Here is a 15655-nt window from a genome sequence, read left to right on the forward strand (position 1 = left end):
TATCTTCATTGCAGTGTTAATTTAAGCCTACTTGTGACACTAATAAATAAACTTTAAACTTTAAATAGGTTGAGTAAGTGGGTAGAAATTTGGCAGATGGAATATAAAGTGGGGAAATATGAGGTGGTCTACTTTGGCAGGAAAAATAGAAAAGCTTGGAAGATTTGAATGGAAAGTACTCTGCAGTACAAAGGGATCTAGGTGTCCTGGTTTATGAACTAATAAAAGTTAGTATGCAGGTACATCAAGTTATTGGGAAAGCAAATGGAATGTTGTTGTATATTGCAAGGGTATTGGAAAATAAAAAATAGGGATGTGTTACTGCAGCTGTACAGGACATTGGTGAGACCACATCTGGGATATTGTGTACAGTTTTGGTCTCCTTATGAAAGAAAGGATAAAATTGCATTCAAAGCAGTTCAGAGAAGATTCACTCAACCTCTTCAAATTAAGAATTATCTTATCTTATGAGGAAAGGTTGAACTGGTTGGGCCAATACCCACTGGAAGAATGAGAGGTGATCTTATTGAAACATACAAGATTCTGAGGGAACTTGACAGGCTAAACATTGTTTCCATTTATAGGTAAAACTAGAACTAGGGAACGTGATTTAAAGATGAGAGGTTTCCTACTTGGGTTGGAAATGAGATTTTTTTTCTCAGAGGATCGTGAGCCTGTGGAATTTGCCTCCGTGAGGATTAGTGAAGGCGGGCTCATTGAATTTCTTCAAAGCTGGGTTACATAGATTCATGATTGACAAAGAAGTCAAGTGTTATGGGCCAACCATTAATGTGAAGCTAAAGCTACATCCAGATCAGCTATGATCTTGTCAAATGGCGGAGCAGACCTGAGTGGCTGGATGTCTACTCCTGCTCCTAACTTGTTTGTACATATCTACGAATATTTGTATCAGACAGCTTATGAAAGACCATGGAAGATGCTATTTTAATTAAATTAGTGCTTAATCAATATCATAAGAAACCAATTAAATTTGAATTCACTGCACAATGCACTCTCTGAGCCTGACACCAATTACATTGTGTGCACTGAAAACAACAGCTTTAGCCTCTGAATCCTACGTTCTGCACTGCATTATACAATGCTCCTCTGTTTATCCCTGTTTATCTAGCTTCTCATTTGAGATATCTCTTTGGATGTACAGACTGATCTCTCGTGAAGTTGCATATGGTGAGTGGATGGTACAGGTGTGTTATGATGTGGAATGTGTAATGTATTACCAAAGCCTTTCAATAACAATGACTAACTAAGTATTGGGACTAGGCAAAATATTTTAGAACCAAGATAGAAAGAAGGTATTTGGCAGTACTGAGTATTTATGGTTTGGACCACTTGGGGCACTTTTGCAATTTGGAAGAACTGGTACGGACATACTGATATTTGGCAATGTGGAGATGGTCATCTTAAGCTTCGGAGAATTAAAATCCTGGGGTTTAGTGGTATGCAAGAGGGATCTTGATCCTGGTAGCATTTTGGAAGGGATTGGATAGAATGAAAGTACTAAGATAATGTGCTTTATTATAGGTGTTCTTGAGTTTGTAAATGGTTTCCTGTTGCATGGGGTGGCACCCAGTAATTTAACAGAATTCAATATGCAGTGCTAGACTTTTGCAGAACTTGAATCCTAATGTGCTCAAGGGCGAGATGTGTGATATTATGATAGATGGAAGGGAAATTTTAGTTCAGCCAGAGGTAGACAAAGTATTGACGAATTGAGGGAGGAAATTGAAGAGGCCCAAATAATTATATTTCGGGTGTGTCCTCTGGAAAACTGGCAAATGGTCACAGTAGTCTTTTGTTTTAGAAAAGAGAACTGAGACTTTGCCAAAGGTTAGTTTGCTTAACAAATGTGGTAGGAAATATTTTGAAGTCTTCCATTCAGGGTGAAATTAAAAAAGAAAATTTAGTTATAAGCATTAATTTCAAAAGGGACCAATTCTCAAGGATGTAACAGGCATGGTAGATGGGAGAAGTACACTGGATGCAGGATGGTCATTGACAAGGTAACTTAAAGCTGATATAGAACAAATATTTAAAGCTGATATAGAGAAAATGATTTTGAAATTTACAGATGAAACCAAAATAGGAGTTTCAGTTCATTCTTCAGAGGACCAAAGTAAACTACAAAGGGGTATTATAAAGAGGGGAGAAAATTCCTTAAAAGGTGGCAGGTGGAATTCATTGTCGCTAAGAGTGACAGGATGCTTTTTGGTTTTAAAAGAGAGCAGGAATTGTACTCTGGTAGTAAGCCTGACCCTTTTGCAATGCAGAGTATCTTGAGGGAACAGGTTCAAAGAACATTAAATGCAGCATTATAATGAAAACAGAAAATGCTGCAAATACTCAGATCGATGGGCTTTCATCAGAGCTGTAACTCTGTTTCTCTCTCCACAGATGCTACCTGACCAGCTAAGTGTTTCCAGCATTGTTTTATTTCAGATTTCCAGCATCTACAGTATTTTGCTTTTGTATTAAACACAGCAGCTTGAATGTCAATTCAAGCTGTTTCTCAAGAAGTCGTGATTCTTGTTTTCACAGATGGTGTTGGTGGATTTGTTCAGGATCTAATGTGCACTATTCACCATCTTGAATAATGAGTAATCAGTGGAATAGAAAGCTAGTTGCCATCTAGCACAGTGTTATAGCTCTGGAGGATAAGGTACCAGTGATATCTCTTCTAGTTGTCCATTTATAACAATATTTCTACATTCTGCTGTCTTCAATGAAGAGTTTGGGTGTTGCTCCTAAAGAAGGGATGAAGAAAACTTGCCACATTAATTTCCCTTCAAAGTTTCAGTGCAGGTTGACCTTGGGTATAAAAGGGTATAAACAGTTCTCCTCATAGTTGAAAGTTATTGAGCGTGCAAAGGATGGATTTACTTTAGCCTGTTAAGATCTGGAGGGAAAAAGCAAATGGTGGGTGGGTGGATAGTAGGAGGGAGTTGGCGGGGGGTTAGTAGAAGAGGATGGAAGGGGGGGATAAGCATCAAACACTTCAATCTGCTGCTTAGTTGCTTGCAAAATCAGTTGTGTGGTGAATATGCTTATTTGCCAAAGGCTCTTCAATAAGGAGCCATACTAAGCTGTTATTTATGAGTAAAACCGGTAATGGTCATTGAACTTGGATTTTTGAGCATCAAGGCAATTGTCCTGTATAGTTCCATCTATGACTGTGAAAGCAGGAATTAATCACGTAACTGATGACAGAACTCTTCAGGCTGGGTATAACAACAGTAAAGGCTGATTCTCTAAATGCATGTACAATTATCAACAGTCAGTGCCTACCTTGACTTGAGCTGTAGAGAAGTGAGTAGTTCCTGCGACTTTGTACCTCCAACCCCCAGAACTTAATAGGTTAATGTCTGTGTTCAAACATCATCGGTGGAATGGTGCCAGTGCACTTACACATCTAGTGAGGGCATAAACTCTAACTGCCCAACTACTTAGTTTTCTTATTACCAACTAGTATCTATAACCAACATGTATCTGTTATCCTTAGTGGTGGAGGAAATATGTTGGGTCATTTTGAGATCAGATTAACTGCAAGATAACACACTTGAGGATCTGTGAATGGTAGATTGAAACTGAATGCATCCCTCGTGGAAGGTGCCTAAAAATTTACAGGTGGAATGGGAATATCTGTATCATCAAGGGATCATATGTCCAAGTGTTCCACCAAGGAGTCTGTATAAAGTGGGACTGTGATATGCCCAACTATCTTCAGCTGCTTCATCAGTTATCTGCCCTCCAAAGAACAGTACAGCACAGGGAAAGGCCCTTCAGCCCACCAAGCCTGCACTGATCATGTTGCCCAATCTAGACTAATTGCATGTATCACTCTATTCCTTGCCTGTTCATGTGTCTATCCAGATAAGTCTTAAATGTCACGCACGTGTCTGCCTCAACTACCCCACTTGGCAGTGCATTCCAGGCCCCCGCCACGCTCTGTCTAAAAAAACTTGCCCTACACATCTCTACTGAACATTCCCCCCACCTCTCCTTGAACTTGTGCCCCCTTGTAATTGTCATTTCTGCCCTGGGGAAAAGCTTCCAACTGTTCACCTTATCTATGCCCCTCATAATTTTATAAATATTATCAGGTCGCCCCTCAGACGCGATCTTTCCAGGGAGAACAATTCCAGTTTATTCAATCTCTCCTCATAGCTAATATCTTCCACACCAGGCAACATCCTGGTAAACCATTTCCGTATTCCCTCCAAAGTCTCCACGACCTTCTGGCAATGTGGCGACCAGAATTGGACACAGTATTCCCAAGGTATCCTAACCAACATTGTATATAACTGTAACATAATTTGTCAACTTTTATACTCAATGTCCCAGCCGGTGAAGGCAAGCATGCCATATGCTTTCTTCACCACCTTTGCCACCTGTGCTGCCACTTTTAAGGATCTGTACTCCTAGATCTTTCTGTGCATCTATGCTTCTGATGGTTCTGCCATTTATTTTATAGCTCCCACTTGAATTGGATCTAGCCAAATGCATCATCTTGCATTTGTCCGTATTAAATTCCATCTGCCAATTCTCCATCCAATTTTTCAGCCTATCTATATCCTGCTGTATTCTCTGACAATCTTCATCACTATCCACAACTCTAGCAATGTTAGTATCATCCACAAACTTGCTAATCAGACCAGTTACATTTTCAAACAACATGTTATATTACAAACAACAGAGATCCCAGCCCAGATCCCTGTGGATCACCACTAGTTGCAGACCTCCATTCAGAAAAACACCCTTCTGTCATAAGGTCAAAAGTGTTTTTTTCTTTGCAGATAATTGTAATGTCCTGTTTGGAATTCCTCAGATGATGAGGCAGTCAATGCCCACATGTAGCAATGCTAAACAACAGCCAGGTTTGGGCTGATAAGTGTCAAGAATCAGTCAAGTCACAAGTGTGAGACAATGACCATCTCTAATATGAGATCATCACTCCACCACTATGATGATGAATGGCATTACTATCGCTGAGAATCTCAAATATCAACATTCTGGAGTGGCCATCGACCAGAAACTCACAGGACCAGCTACATAAGTACTGTGGCTTCTAGAGAAAATCAGAGGCTGATAATGTTATATTCTGCAGCGAGTGGCTTATCTCCTGACTGCTAAGGCCTCTTGACAAGACATATGTCAAGAGTATGATGGACTGCTTGCCACTTGCTTGGGTCGGTTTAGCACCAACAGCATTTGAGAATCTCAGTACCATCCAGGACAAAGCAGTCCACTTGATTGCACCACATTCACCACCTAAAATCTCTACTTTCTTCATTGTGTCTGCTTTGTGCACTGTTCACAGGATGTACTAATTAGTTTGCCAAGGCTTCTTCAACAGCACCTCCCAAACTTGTGACCTTTACCACTTACGGAACAGAATTTGTGGCATGGAGCCAAAAATAATGGTTTTAAGCCTCATGATATTTAATTGGAAACAGTGGTGCTCTGCCAATGCTGGACTTTTTTTGTGTTGTTCAGCAGAAAGGGAAGGGTCATTGTTGCATCAAATGTGTTTGTTTCCATACATCAATGTTTACACATCTATTTTAAACACATCTGGGTCTAAGTTGCATTACTTTAGTTACTGGCTGCACTGCTCCCAATCCACCATTATGCTGGCTGCATATATTCTCATTATTTTTCCAACAAATTGTGTTGTAAATTTACAGCTGGGGGATTGGGGAGCACAACAGTCTAACTTAGGATGTTCAGGATGAGTATTGTCATTGGAGTGAATTCCAGGCCATATTGTTTAGTAGTAAACATGAACATAGTAACAAACACAACTTCTAAAGAAAGTGTTGCATTTTTATTGAGACAAAAATTTGTTGTCCATAGGGTTTCTCAAATATTCTAGCCCAAGGTCTGTTGCTTGCTATATAGACAGTACAGTATATTAATTCTTTTGCATCATGTTTATCACCGATGCTGTTGTAAGAGATTTAGCAAAAACAAATTACACTATTTCCTCTATTACTTAGAAGCCCTGTGGAGCTGTGAAACACACACACTCTATCACATTACTTGTTACTAATGCCTTTTTCTATTATCTCATTGGATTGTTCTTTTACTAGTTATCTGAGTATCTATTTTCAGTAGATGGCACCCTGCTTTGTACAGTGCAAAACTGTACAGAAGCAAATGAAGCAGCTGGTATGTAATTACATGTTATGAAGAGACATGTTATTTAAAAATATAAAACAAGAATTGCTGCTAAATTGCATAGAAAGGGCTATATACTCACTGATTATGATATGCCATTAGTAAACTTACGTTAATATATCTGAAGTTGTTGATGATGAAGAAGTACAGTTTTCCATAACATTGCCATTTATTTAGAGTTTTTTTTCAGGGCAAAAAATTACGTGAAGTAGGCCTATTGAACTACCATCAAATATAGCTTCCTTCTGTGTGCCTTCAGTTTGCTAATGTATCATGTCAGTTATCTGTTCCAAAGTTCCTTCCTGTTATTTATGCGCTAAGGAGCAAAACACCTTATTCTTTTCTTGCAAAATGCTTATGCTGTTTAGATATAAAGGAGGATTATCATATTGCATGAAGTTATTCAACGCAATCTGGTATTGAGCTGTCTAGGTCAAAGTACAAGTGCCGTGCTTTTTTTTTCTGACTTATTCATGTTATTCAAATTTTTAAACGACTTAACATTAAAAATTAAAACATACTTAAAGATTGGCACATTGCCTTTCTCCGAATTCAGTGGCCTGATTATGTTGAAAATTTCAGAAGCTTTCTCAGTTGATCCATTTTGTATTCCATGAGCTTTTATCATTTACTAAAGAATTGAAAGACATATTATTTATTTAGTTTGTGAATTATCTTCCCTTTTTTCCTAAAGACATTGTATGCTTACTGGAACACAGTTACCATGGCCTGGGAATCTGATAGTGCTTCACTAAGTGGCCATTAATTGCATATTAGTTTTAAAGCGAGTGTCAGGACATTGTTCAGTTACAGGGGCCATAACCACTGGGCCAGTTCCATCCTTCCCTTACATCCACACATGTGCATTTCCAGCAGGAGTCACTAGATAACAGGTGGCATGGCCAACTTTGCTCTTCCTAATGTCCCCAGACATGTTCACTGAGACATTGGATGAAAATCTAAATATAGACCTAGTTTCTGGATTTCTTTGGCACAGCACATGCAGAAAGTCACAATAGAAAAACTGTTTGGTGTTATACTTGCTATAAGTTTATCTTTCAATCAGTTTTTGTGTATCTATTGACTTTGATTAATTGAGATGTTATTAGGGACCTGTGTCGTGCTGCCCACTTGCACCTCTTAAATATATGTATGGAGCATGGCTTTTTGGAGTCCCACTTGGAACAGTTTATCACTGTCAAGTAGCTCATCTTGGTTGGCTGAAATTAAATGAAAAGTCACTGTACCCAAATTATGTTTCAAAAATATATAGGTAAGTTTTAAAAAGCAGGCATAACACCAGAAATCATTACACTGCCACTGGTATAAAATGAAACAAAGCGCTGGCATTTCCTCCAGTAGCAGCCTGCACTGGCAGCTTTATACTGTTTTGGCACTGTGTGCGGAAAATGTTGGTCTAGCACCGATGCCAAAGATAAGGTACAAAGACAGCTTAAGTCAATGAACATTTAGAAGTAGTCTGCAATACAAAATCCCCTTATAAATTGCACCCTCCTGGGAGCAGTTACAATCTGAGTTTTATATTCTGTCAAGTACAGTATTTAGCAAATACATATGTTTCAGTAGCTTTAGATAAATGTTCTGTCTGCACCTAAGCAGATTTAATGTGCAATTTACACCAACTGCTAGTTACATACATCAAGCAAAATGTTTATTAACAACAGGAAGTGGTGCTATTACACTTAAAATTAGGATATTAATATGCATTGATGCTGACCCAGCTATGCAGTTAGAATTCATGCACTCTGCTGCATAGCAAGTTTAAAGAATAGTTCAGATCAGTACACTGAAGCTATCGCATGGTTACTAAATTTTGATTTTTCTGACCCAATATACTAGTTATGTGTGATATCAAGAAAAATATGCTATGCACCAATTATTTTAATCCTTGTATGCTCTTTACTTAGACTCAAATCATTGTGATATGTGAAAATGCAAGTGTGTATTTGAGATGAATAAAAATTGACTAACGAAACCTCTGGACTTTATGAAAGTGAGAACCTGCATTACTGTTTGATAATAGTGTGTTGTTCTTATTGAGTATTTTTCCAATGCAAATTAACTGGTGATTCACTTCAAACAATTTGACTAGCTATCTTTTGTACATACATGTGTGCGTTTTATTGTTGTTGAGTCATTGTTTTAGAAAAAACAATTGTGTAAAATGGATATTTTGAGCTGATTTCTTGCACGGTACTGAGGTAGATAAAAAGGTTGATCAGAATATATTTTTCTAGACTGCCATACGGGCTGATTATTCTGCTAAAGCTGTTGCATTATAATCTGACTTTTATAGACATATGGTGTGTTTTCCATTTACACAGCACGTTCAGTAATGAAAAATGTCTCCTCTCTCCTGCAGCCTGTGTGGAATCCATACCACAATAAAGAGGGTGAATTACTGCATCAACCATCCAAAGACTCTGACCTGGACCTAAACTCCAAAATCTGTGAATTCTGTCAGACAGTCTTCCCAGCAGGCCCCACATCTCGGGAAGACTTCCTCAGGCATCTTAATTCACACTTTGAGGAGGTTGTTAAAAATGGATCTTAATGCTTGTACATTTCCACATTGAGATGAAGAACCTGCCTTGTGAACTTAACATGTACTCACGTTGTACAAAATAGTTCTTGTTAGTGCGGAATCGTAAATACCAAAAAGACATTTACTAATTGAAGTCCAATACTTTAATAATGTTTTTTTGAGGGGAAAAATGTTTTTTAATTAAAGAAATATGTTGTGTCATCATTCATTCTAACTAAAGTCAGTTTGAAGCAAATAGCCCAATGGGTCATTTGTGTGACATGGGATTTAAATATTCTAATTGCAGGTCATCCAAATCAGTATTGAAAAATGAGCAGATCATTGAATGGAGTTCTCGTATCGAAAAGCTGACAGATTAAATATTACAATTGTTATTCTGTAATCCTTTTACAGTTTTTCTTCCAAAATATTATGAGGTTGCTTCTTTCTTTGTTTTTACTTTTGTTGAAGTTTCTGGTCATTTTGCACATTTTACACCTAATGTCAGCGCCAAAAAGTTCATTCTCTTCCACAGCATGCCTTAACTCGAATGTCCCAACTGGAACTATTACTCTATCAAATTTTCATAGTGTACATTTGTTTGATTTTGTTGATGGGTTAGTGGAGTATTATGAAGAGTTTTGTCTTCTTATGAGCTTGCTTCATATTTTAAATTATTGAGGCTTTCAAAGCAATTCCTTAAAGCCATCAGAAAAATGTTTGCCACATCGTTTTAGGCTGCTGGATAGATGAGTGCTAAATCATACACAATCAGAACTATTGGCTAGGACTTTTCCCACTGGCATTGAGATTCTGACGCAGGACTAAATGAATGTTCTGACCCCACAGTTGGTGTGCACTAGACTTGTGGAACTATTTTCCTGGAGGCAGCCTCTTAATTAGCCACCTCCACACCTGCGTGGGCAAGCTCCTGATGCTGCCGACCCAATCAGAGGGCTTGCAACTGTGGAGTGTCGGCAGCCTGACTGGCAGAGGTAGGCCCTGCTGAGGCTGGTGTGCAACTGGGAGATGCCCTCCGAGGTATAAAAATAATGAAATAGTTAAGAGGTATGGTGGCAAACCCCATGAACCAGAGTTGTGGAAGCCGGGTAGGGTGCTTTTCTGTATATGACCCCCAATTTGAGTGATTGAACTTCTGGTTTTTAATTCCAGCCCCCAGACTGCCACCTGGAGGCCATCTCCATAGACCTGTCACCTCCCTGTTGCGTGAAGGGGCACTCTGCCACTGGCAATATTCTGGTAATGTTGTAAAATTGCCCATATTTGGAGCATTTACTAAAATTGTCTGCCATCTCTGTGCGGTTAACAGGCAATCTGCTTCTTGGGTCACCCCTGAGAAAATTTTCCTGTGTTAGGATCGCACAAGGAGCCATCCCGGAACAGCTGTCATTTATTTTGCTGGTTCCTCATCTTCGTTCCTGCCACTACTGGGCCGGGGAAATCCAGCCCATTGTATCTGAAATTCCAATATGTAATCTTAATTTAAAACTAGTATTTGGATATGCTGTCCGTTTCAAACATCTTATACATTGGAAAATGGGATTGGAATTGAGCTTTCGTATCTAAGGTTTGTAAGCTGCCAAAATAAGCTTACCTTTGGACTGTCCCACAAAACGGAATATCAGATGTATCAATAGTTACCCAAGCAGACTAAATAGCCACAGGCCCGCTGGAGAAAGATGAGCAGAATATATGTAATTCTCACTTGCCTATGTCATCAAAGGTAAAGTTAAATACAGAGGTGCATTAACTGAATTTCTACTGCAAAGTGAATCTTTGAGGACAGATTCCTTAGACTTGATCATTCTATAACAAACAGGCTTCTTAAAGTCGTTCCCTTTCCTTTACTCTTGTGTACCAAGTGTGTGGACAAAGGCTGACCTCAAATGTTTTAGTTTATCACTAAGGAAGTTCATTTAGTTGACAGATCTATTAATATCAAACTAAGGTGATCAATTCAGTTCACATGAGTTCTTTTTCAAGATGTCATTCAACTGAAGAGACAAGTGTTTAAAAGTATAATCTCAAATTTTAATTTATTTTCTCTCCTATTTCTCATTGTTAATTAATAATGGATCAGATCTTTTGAGGAGTGGCAATCACCATCAGATTGTCATTCCACTCTTTCTTTGCACAATGCCAGAGCTCTGCATTTCTGGCCCAGAATTCTGAACCAGGCCTCTTGAGAAATGCAAAGCTTTCCTGCTCTTAGAATCCTTCCTCAAAGTGCAGGATTGTCAGAGGAAGCTAGGCCTTAGCCCCTTTTTTACAGCACTAGCTGCTTTATTCTGGTAAGTCTTCATTTGCAAACACACTGAAAGGTTTTGAGATATTTAAATGGCATTTCAGTGTATTAATAAATGGATGTGAATATTAGTGGGTAGGATTGTGAGGCGGGCTCAAGTTGGATCAGGGAAACTCAGAGGGTCAGGATGGGTGTCAGGATTCAAGTGTTGGAGGGGAATTGAGGGGTCAGTGTCCAGTCTGGGTGGGGGTTACTAATGAGTAGTCAAGAGTTAGCCTTTTTTTCAGTTTAGGATTTCCTGGAAACTATCCAAGTAAGTAACCCTCAGAAGTTTCTGACTGTTAACTCAGGGCTGGCGACTTTTTTGGAGGGTCTTGGGGAGCTAAGGAATTGCCCATCAGAAGTTTAAACTTCCTGGACAATTCTTGTGGAGTCTTTGTGTTGGGACCACAAAGGGATATCATAGTGCATCTTTTAGGTGCATCCAATCTCCAACCGTCCAGAGACTGGAAAATCTGAGCCAATATCTTTTCTAATATCTAGATTTTGAAGTTCCTGATTTCCTCCTTTGATTTATCAATTCAACTACAATTGAAGAAGATACCTTAATTGGGAGCACCAGGGATGTTACTGTACATCTTTTGTTTTTGCCTCAGATTTCCAAGCACTTAAGGATTAATCTTTTTCAGTTTCCCAGATACCTGTAATATTTCCAGAACAATCATATGATTTGTCCAGAATGGCACTAATTTTCTGGCAAGGCTGCATTCAATCCCTTGTCTGAGATGTGAAAATATGATCTAATTGCCATGTGCCACGTAGTCTGTTATTTTACACAGTGCTTATTTTTCATTTCCTGTTGATATTGTTGCATTATTTAAATGAAATATACAAATGTTGGAGTTGACTTGATACAGTACTGAGAATCATGTAAAGATTTTGACCTAAAGTTGAATTTTAAAAAGTTTTAATTCATTGACAACTATGAAACTGTCCATATCCATTGGATATTATACACACTTTCTCAGCTATAAATCAGGTTACAGACAGACATTTGTAAGCCTTAATACGTGGAATTCTTTTTACGTGTGCAAAACAACATTGTGTTTTAGCAATAATAGTTCAGTCAGGAAATGCCTATAGATAAAATATTTTAACCATTATAGGATGTAAAGGTAAGAATTTTACCAGCTTTTTAAGCACAAATCTTACAGTAAAAATAATAGTTTAAATGCCTTGTTTACATAGGTTTCTGCTTAATAAAGTGATGTCCAGGATGACTGTGTTGGAGTGTTTAAATTGCACATAATATAATTGATGCTTCATCTTTTCTCTATTCCAAAACTGTTTTGAAAATGTTTTCCAAATTTGGAGTGGCATGAGAAATGAGAGAATTTTGCATATAATACTCGAATCATAGATGGCTATCTTGTTTTTAAAAAATATATACAGATGGAAAGGAAGTATTTCAAATTATATTTCTTCCAGATTTGTCCATTTAGAGTTGGAGTACAAATAACTGGAATTTTTATGATAGCATATTTCAAATACAATTATGCACCTCAAAACTAAGTTGCTATTCAGTAAAAGGGGTTACACCATGGTAAATGCACAGGGTTATGGGGATAGGACAGAGGGGAGGGCCTGGGTGGGATGCTCTTTTGAAGAGTTGGTGCGGACTCAGAATCCCTACAGTACAGGAGGCAGCCGTGTGGTTCATCGAGTCTGAACCGACTCTTTAGTGTCTTAAATGGGCCCTTTCTCCTGCCCTATTCCCATGACCACATATATTTACCATGGCCAATCCATCCAACCTACACATCTGTGAAGGGAAACCGGAGCACCCAAAGGAAGCCCACGCAGACACAGAGAGTAGTCACCCAAGGTTGGAACTGAAGGCAGGTCCCTGGCGCTGTGAGGCAGCAGTGCTAGCAACTGTGTCACCATGCCATCTAATGAGCCGATGGCATCTTTCTGCACTGTAGGGGTTCTATTGGATGGGCAATAAATTGCTGACCCCAGCTAGTGACATCCACATCCTGTGAATGAATCAAAAAAGTCCTCTTTTTGAAATTAAAATTTTCATCCAACATTTCTCAAAAAAATCAACTTAAGTAAATTATGTTTAATCTGTTACAATGCTTTCTAAGGACTATACAGTTTATCTAATTGAATAACAATTATCTTGGCTATCTTGACCAAAAAGGCTGCATGTTCAATCACTGCTCTGCTAAATTAGATAACGTCATTTGTGGTGGCTACATTTGGGTTTGATGCACTAAGGTCAAGGAGGGAAATTATCAAATTTCTGCTATAGAACAGTCCTTTAACTTTCCTTGAAAGTGAGCATAGGATAAGGACAAAGCCAAGTCCAACTGGGATATTTTGGCTAAATAGCTTGCTAATATGCTCTTTTGAGCTTCACACATGAATAGTAAACATTTAGGTGAGATGCTGGAGAGTAACTAGTGCCCATGGATGCATAACCTTTTTGAGTTAATGTCTGTTGCAGACAAGGATCGGAAATGGTGAGGGGAAAAAAGAACTTCCTTGTATAAAATCCTATCAGCAATATTGTCTTGAACGTGTATTTAATCTAACACCCATCATTCAACATCACAAGTACAGTTGAAAGTGCTTTGCAATTGATTAGTTTTATTCAATAATAAACAATAACCAATCAAAACCGATCAGACCCATGTATAAAACATAAGGAGGGGGGTAGATAAACTAATGTGAGCTACCAAGAATGTATGAAAGGAATGAATCGAGCACGAACAGTCAGCAAATCCAACCAAATCATTCTAAATATAGTTAAAAAATGACAAAAGTGTAGTTTAAAATCAAGATGTGCAATCTTATCCTACTTCCATATCCCAAAATGCTTCCATGTAGTAGTATATTCTCTAATTCACTATGGTCAATGTAAAGTAGTTCTTTTAGTGTATTTAAGAGAATAAAAAAGAGGAAATTACAGATGCAGTAATTATCATAATACAACTATCCAATTCAAGATTGTAACTTTTAGACTGGAAAGAGCACTGTCAACATTGTCTATGCTGATGCACCAACCTTGTAAGCCAGTGTCTCAGACAATGACCATTGACTAGATTATGACACCATACAATGTTGTGAGGCACATAGCAAATGGCAATAAGTTATTCATTACAGGAAAATTGCTATTGCATTCCATTATTTAAGAAAGGAGTCTGGAAGATATTAGCTAACCACAGATGTCAGTTTAGCATCAATTGTTGGAAAGTTGAAAGAAAGAGGTCAACATAAATTTGTGAATCGGAGGCTTTGTCTGACTAATCTGGTTAAGTTTTCTCAGGAGGACACTAGCTTGGATGAGAATTTATGAATAGTGCCTATATGTGTTTCCAGTAAGCATTTAATAAAGTTACACACAAAGAGATTACCAAAAATCTAATTGCACAGAAATGGAGGTAACCTTAGATTAGTAATTGAGACGTTGGTATGAGAATAGGAAAAAGGGATTACTTTGATTAGCCTTGATCAAATCTTATCTTGAGTGTGAGTTCAATTTTGAGCATTGAACCATCTCATGGTACTGGAAGGGATACAGTACTGATTCACCTTAATGATTACAAGATTTAAGAGGCCAAAGAGCAAGTTTCATAAAATTGGTCAGTATTCCTTCAAGCTTAGAATGTTGAGGGGTGTTCTACTCATGGTGTCTAAATGGTGAAGGGATTTGATAGAATAGATACATCAAAACTATTTGCTCTAGTGGGGGAAATCCAGAACAAGAAGGCATAATTTTGAAATTAGAGGTGGGTCATTTGGCTGTGAATTTAAGAAGCATTTTTTTCACAGAAGGTAGTGGAAACCAGGTACTCTCTCTCACAAAAGGCTATTGATTCTAGACCAACTGATATTTTTAAAACAAATTGATTGATAATTATTACACAAGTTTACAGAGGGATCTGGAATAATATGAGTAAATAGAGTCAATATATAAACCAACTATGATCCTTTAATATATTTGCACAGTTATGAAAGTTGCCTAGTGAAACTGGTTTTCCTTTCTGCTGTATCCTGGAATTAATTGCATTAGCAGACAACTTGATGTTTACAAACTAATAGAAATAATTCATTGTTGCTATTTTATTCCTTCAGGAAGTATTTTACCAGAGAAACAATTAGATGTCTTAAATTTATCACTTAGAAAACAGGGAAGAATTTGTTCTATGTTTTCAATGTGCCTGCTTAGAGTTTCAACAAAAAGGCAGGTTTATAAACTGGTTTGTTTCCCTCTTTGCACTGCCTAGTTCATGTATGACACTTGGACAGCATCTGTGGTTTCATCACAATATGTAAAGTTTCATTGGAGACTAGGTTAAAATATACTGGAAGAATGAAGTTTCTGGATGTTTTCTTGCTTTGAAACAAATTGCATAGCAATCTATTCTTGTGTTTCTGTGTATTTATCTTAATTGTAAATAAAGAATGGTTTTTGTTTTAACCAGAATAAATTCCAATTCTCTTTCCAACCTGGTGGTACATTATGGTAGACTTTTATTTATTTCCACAGCTCATAATTCCCAGAACAGGTCGCTAGTCTATCGCCAGGGGCTTACGACTTGAGACATGCTACTCTTCATCAGGCATAGCTGACCTGGAGT

The 15655-nt window shown here is 38.0% G+C and overlaps 1 protein-coding gene across 3 annotated transcripts in view; it reads left to right on the plus strand.

The window, feature by feature from the left end:
• The window catches only part of tank (TRAF family member-associated NFKB activator), a 79273-nt gene extending 63827 nt beyond the window's left edge, over positions 1 to 15446 (plus strand). For all 3 annotated transcript variants that reach the window (XM_080199155.1, XM_080199158.1, XM_080199156.1), the window contains one exon: positions 8579 to 15446. In XM_080199155.1, the coding sequence (XP_080055281.1) occupies positions 8579 to 8770 (192 nt within the window). In that variant the 3' untranslated portion in view covers positions 8771 to 15446. The remainder of the gene's footprint in view (positions 1 to 8578) is intronic.
• The last annotated feature ends 209 nt before the right edge of the window (positions 15447 to 15655 follow it).

Source organism: Carcharhinus amblyrhynchos, chromosome 11 (genome assembly GCF_965287045.1).
Source record: "Carcharhinus amblyrhynchos chromosome 11, sCarAmb.v2.hapA, whole genome shotgun sequence".
Classification (NCBI taxonomy): Eukaryota; Metazoa; Chordata; class Chondrichthyes; order Carcharhiniformes; family Carcharhinidae; genus Carcharhinus; species Carcharhinus amblyrhynchos.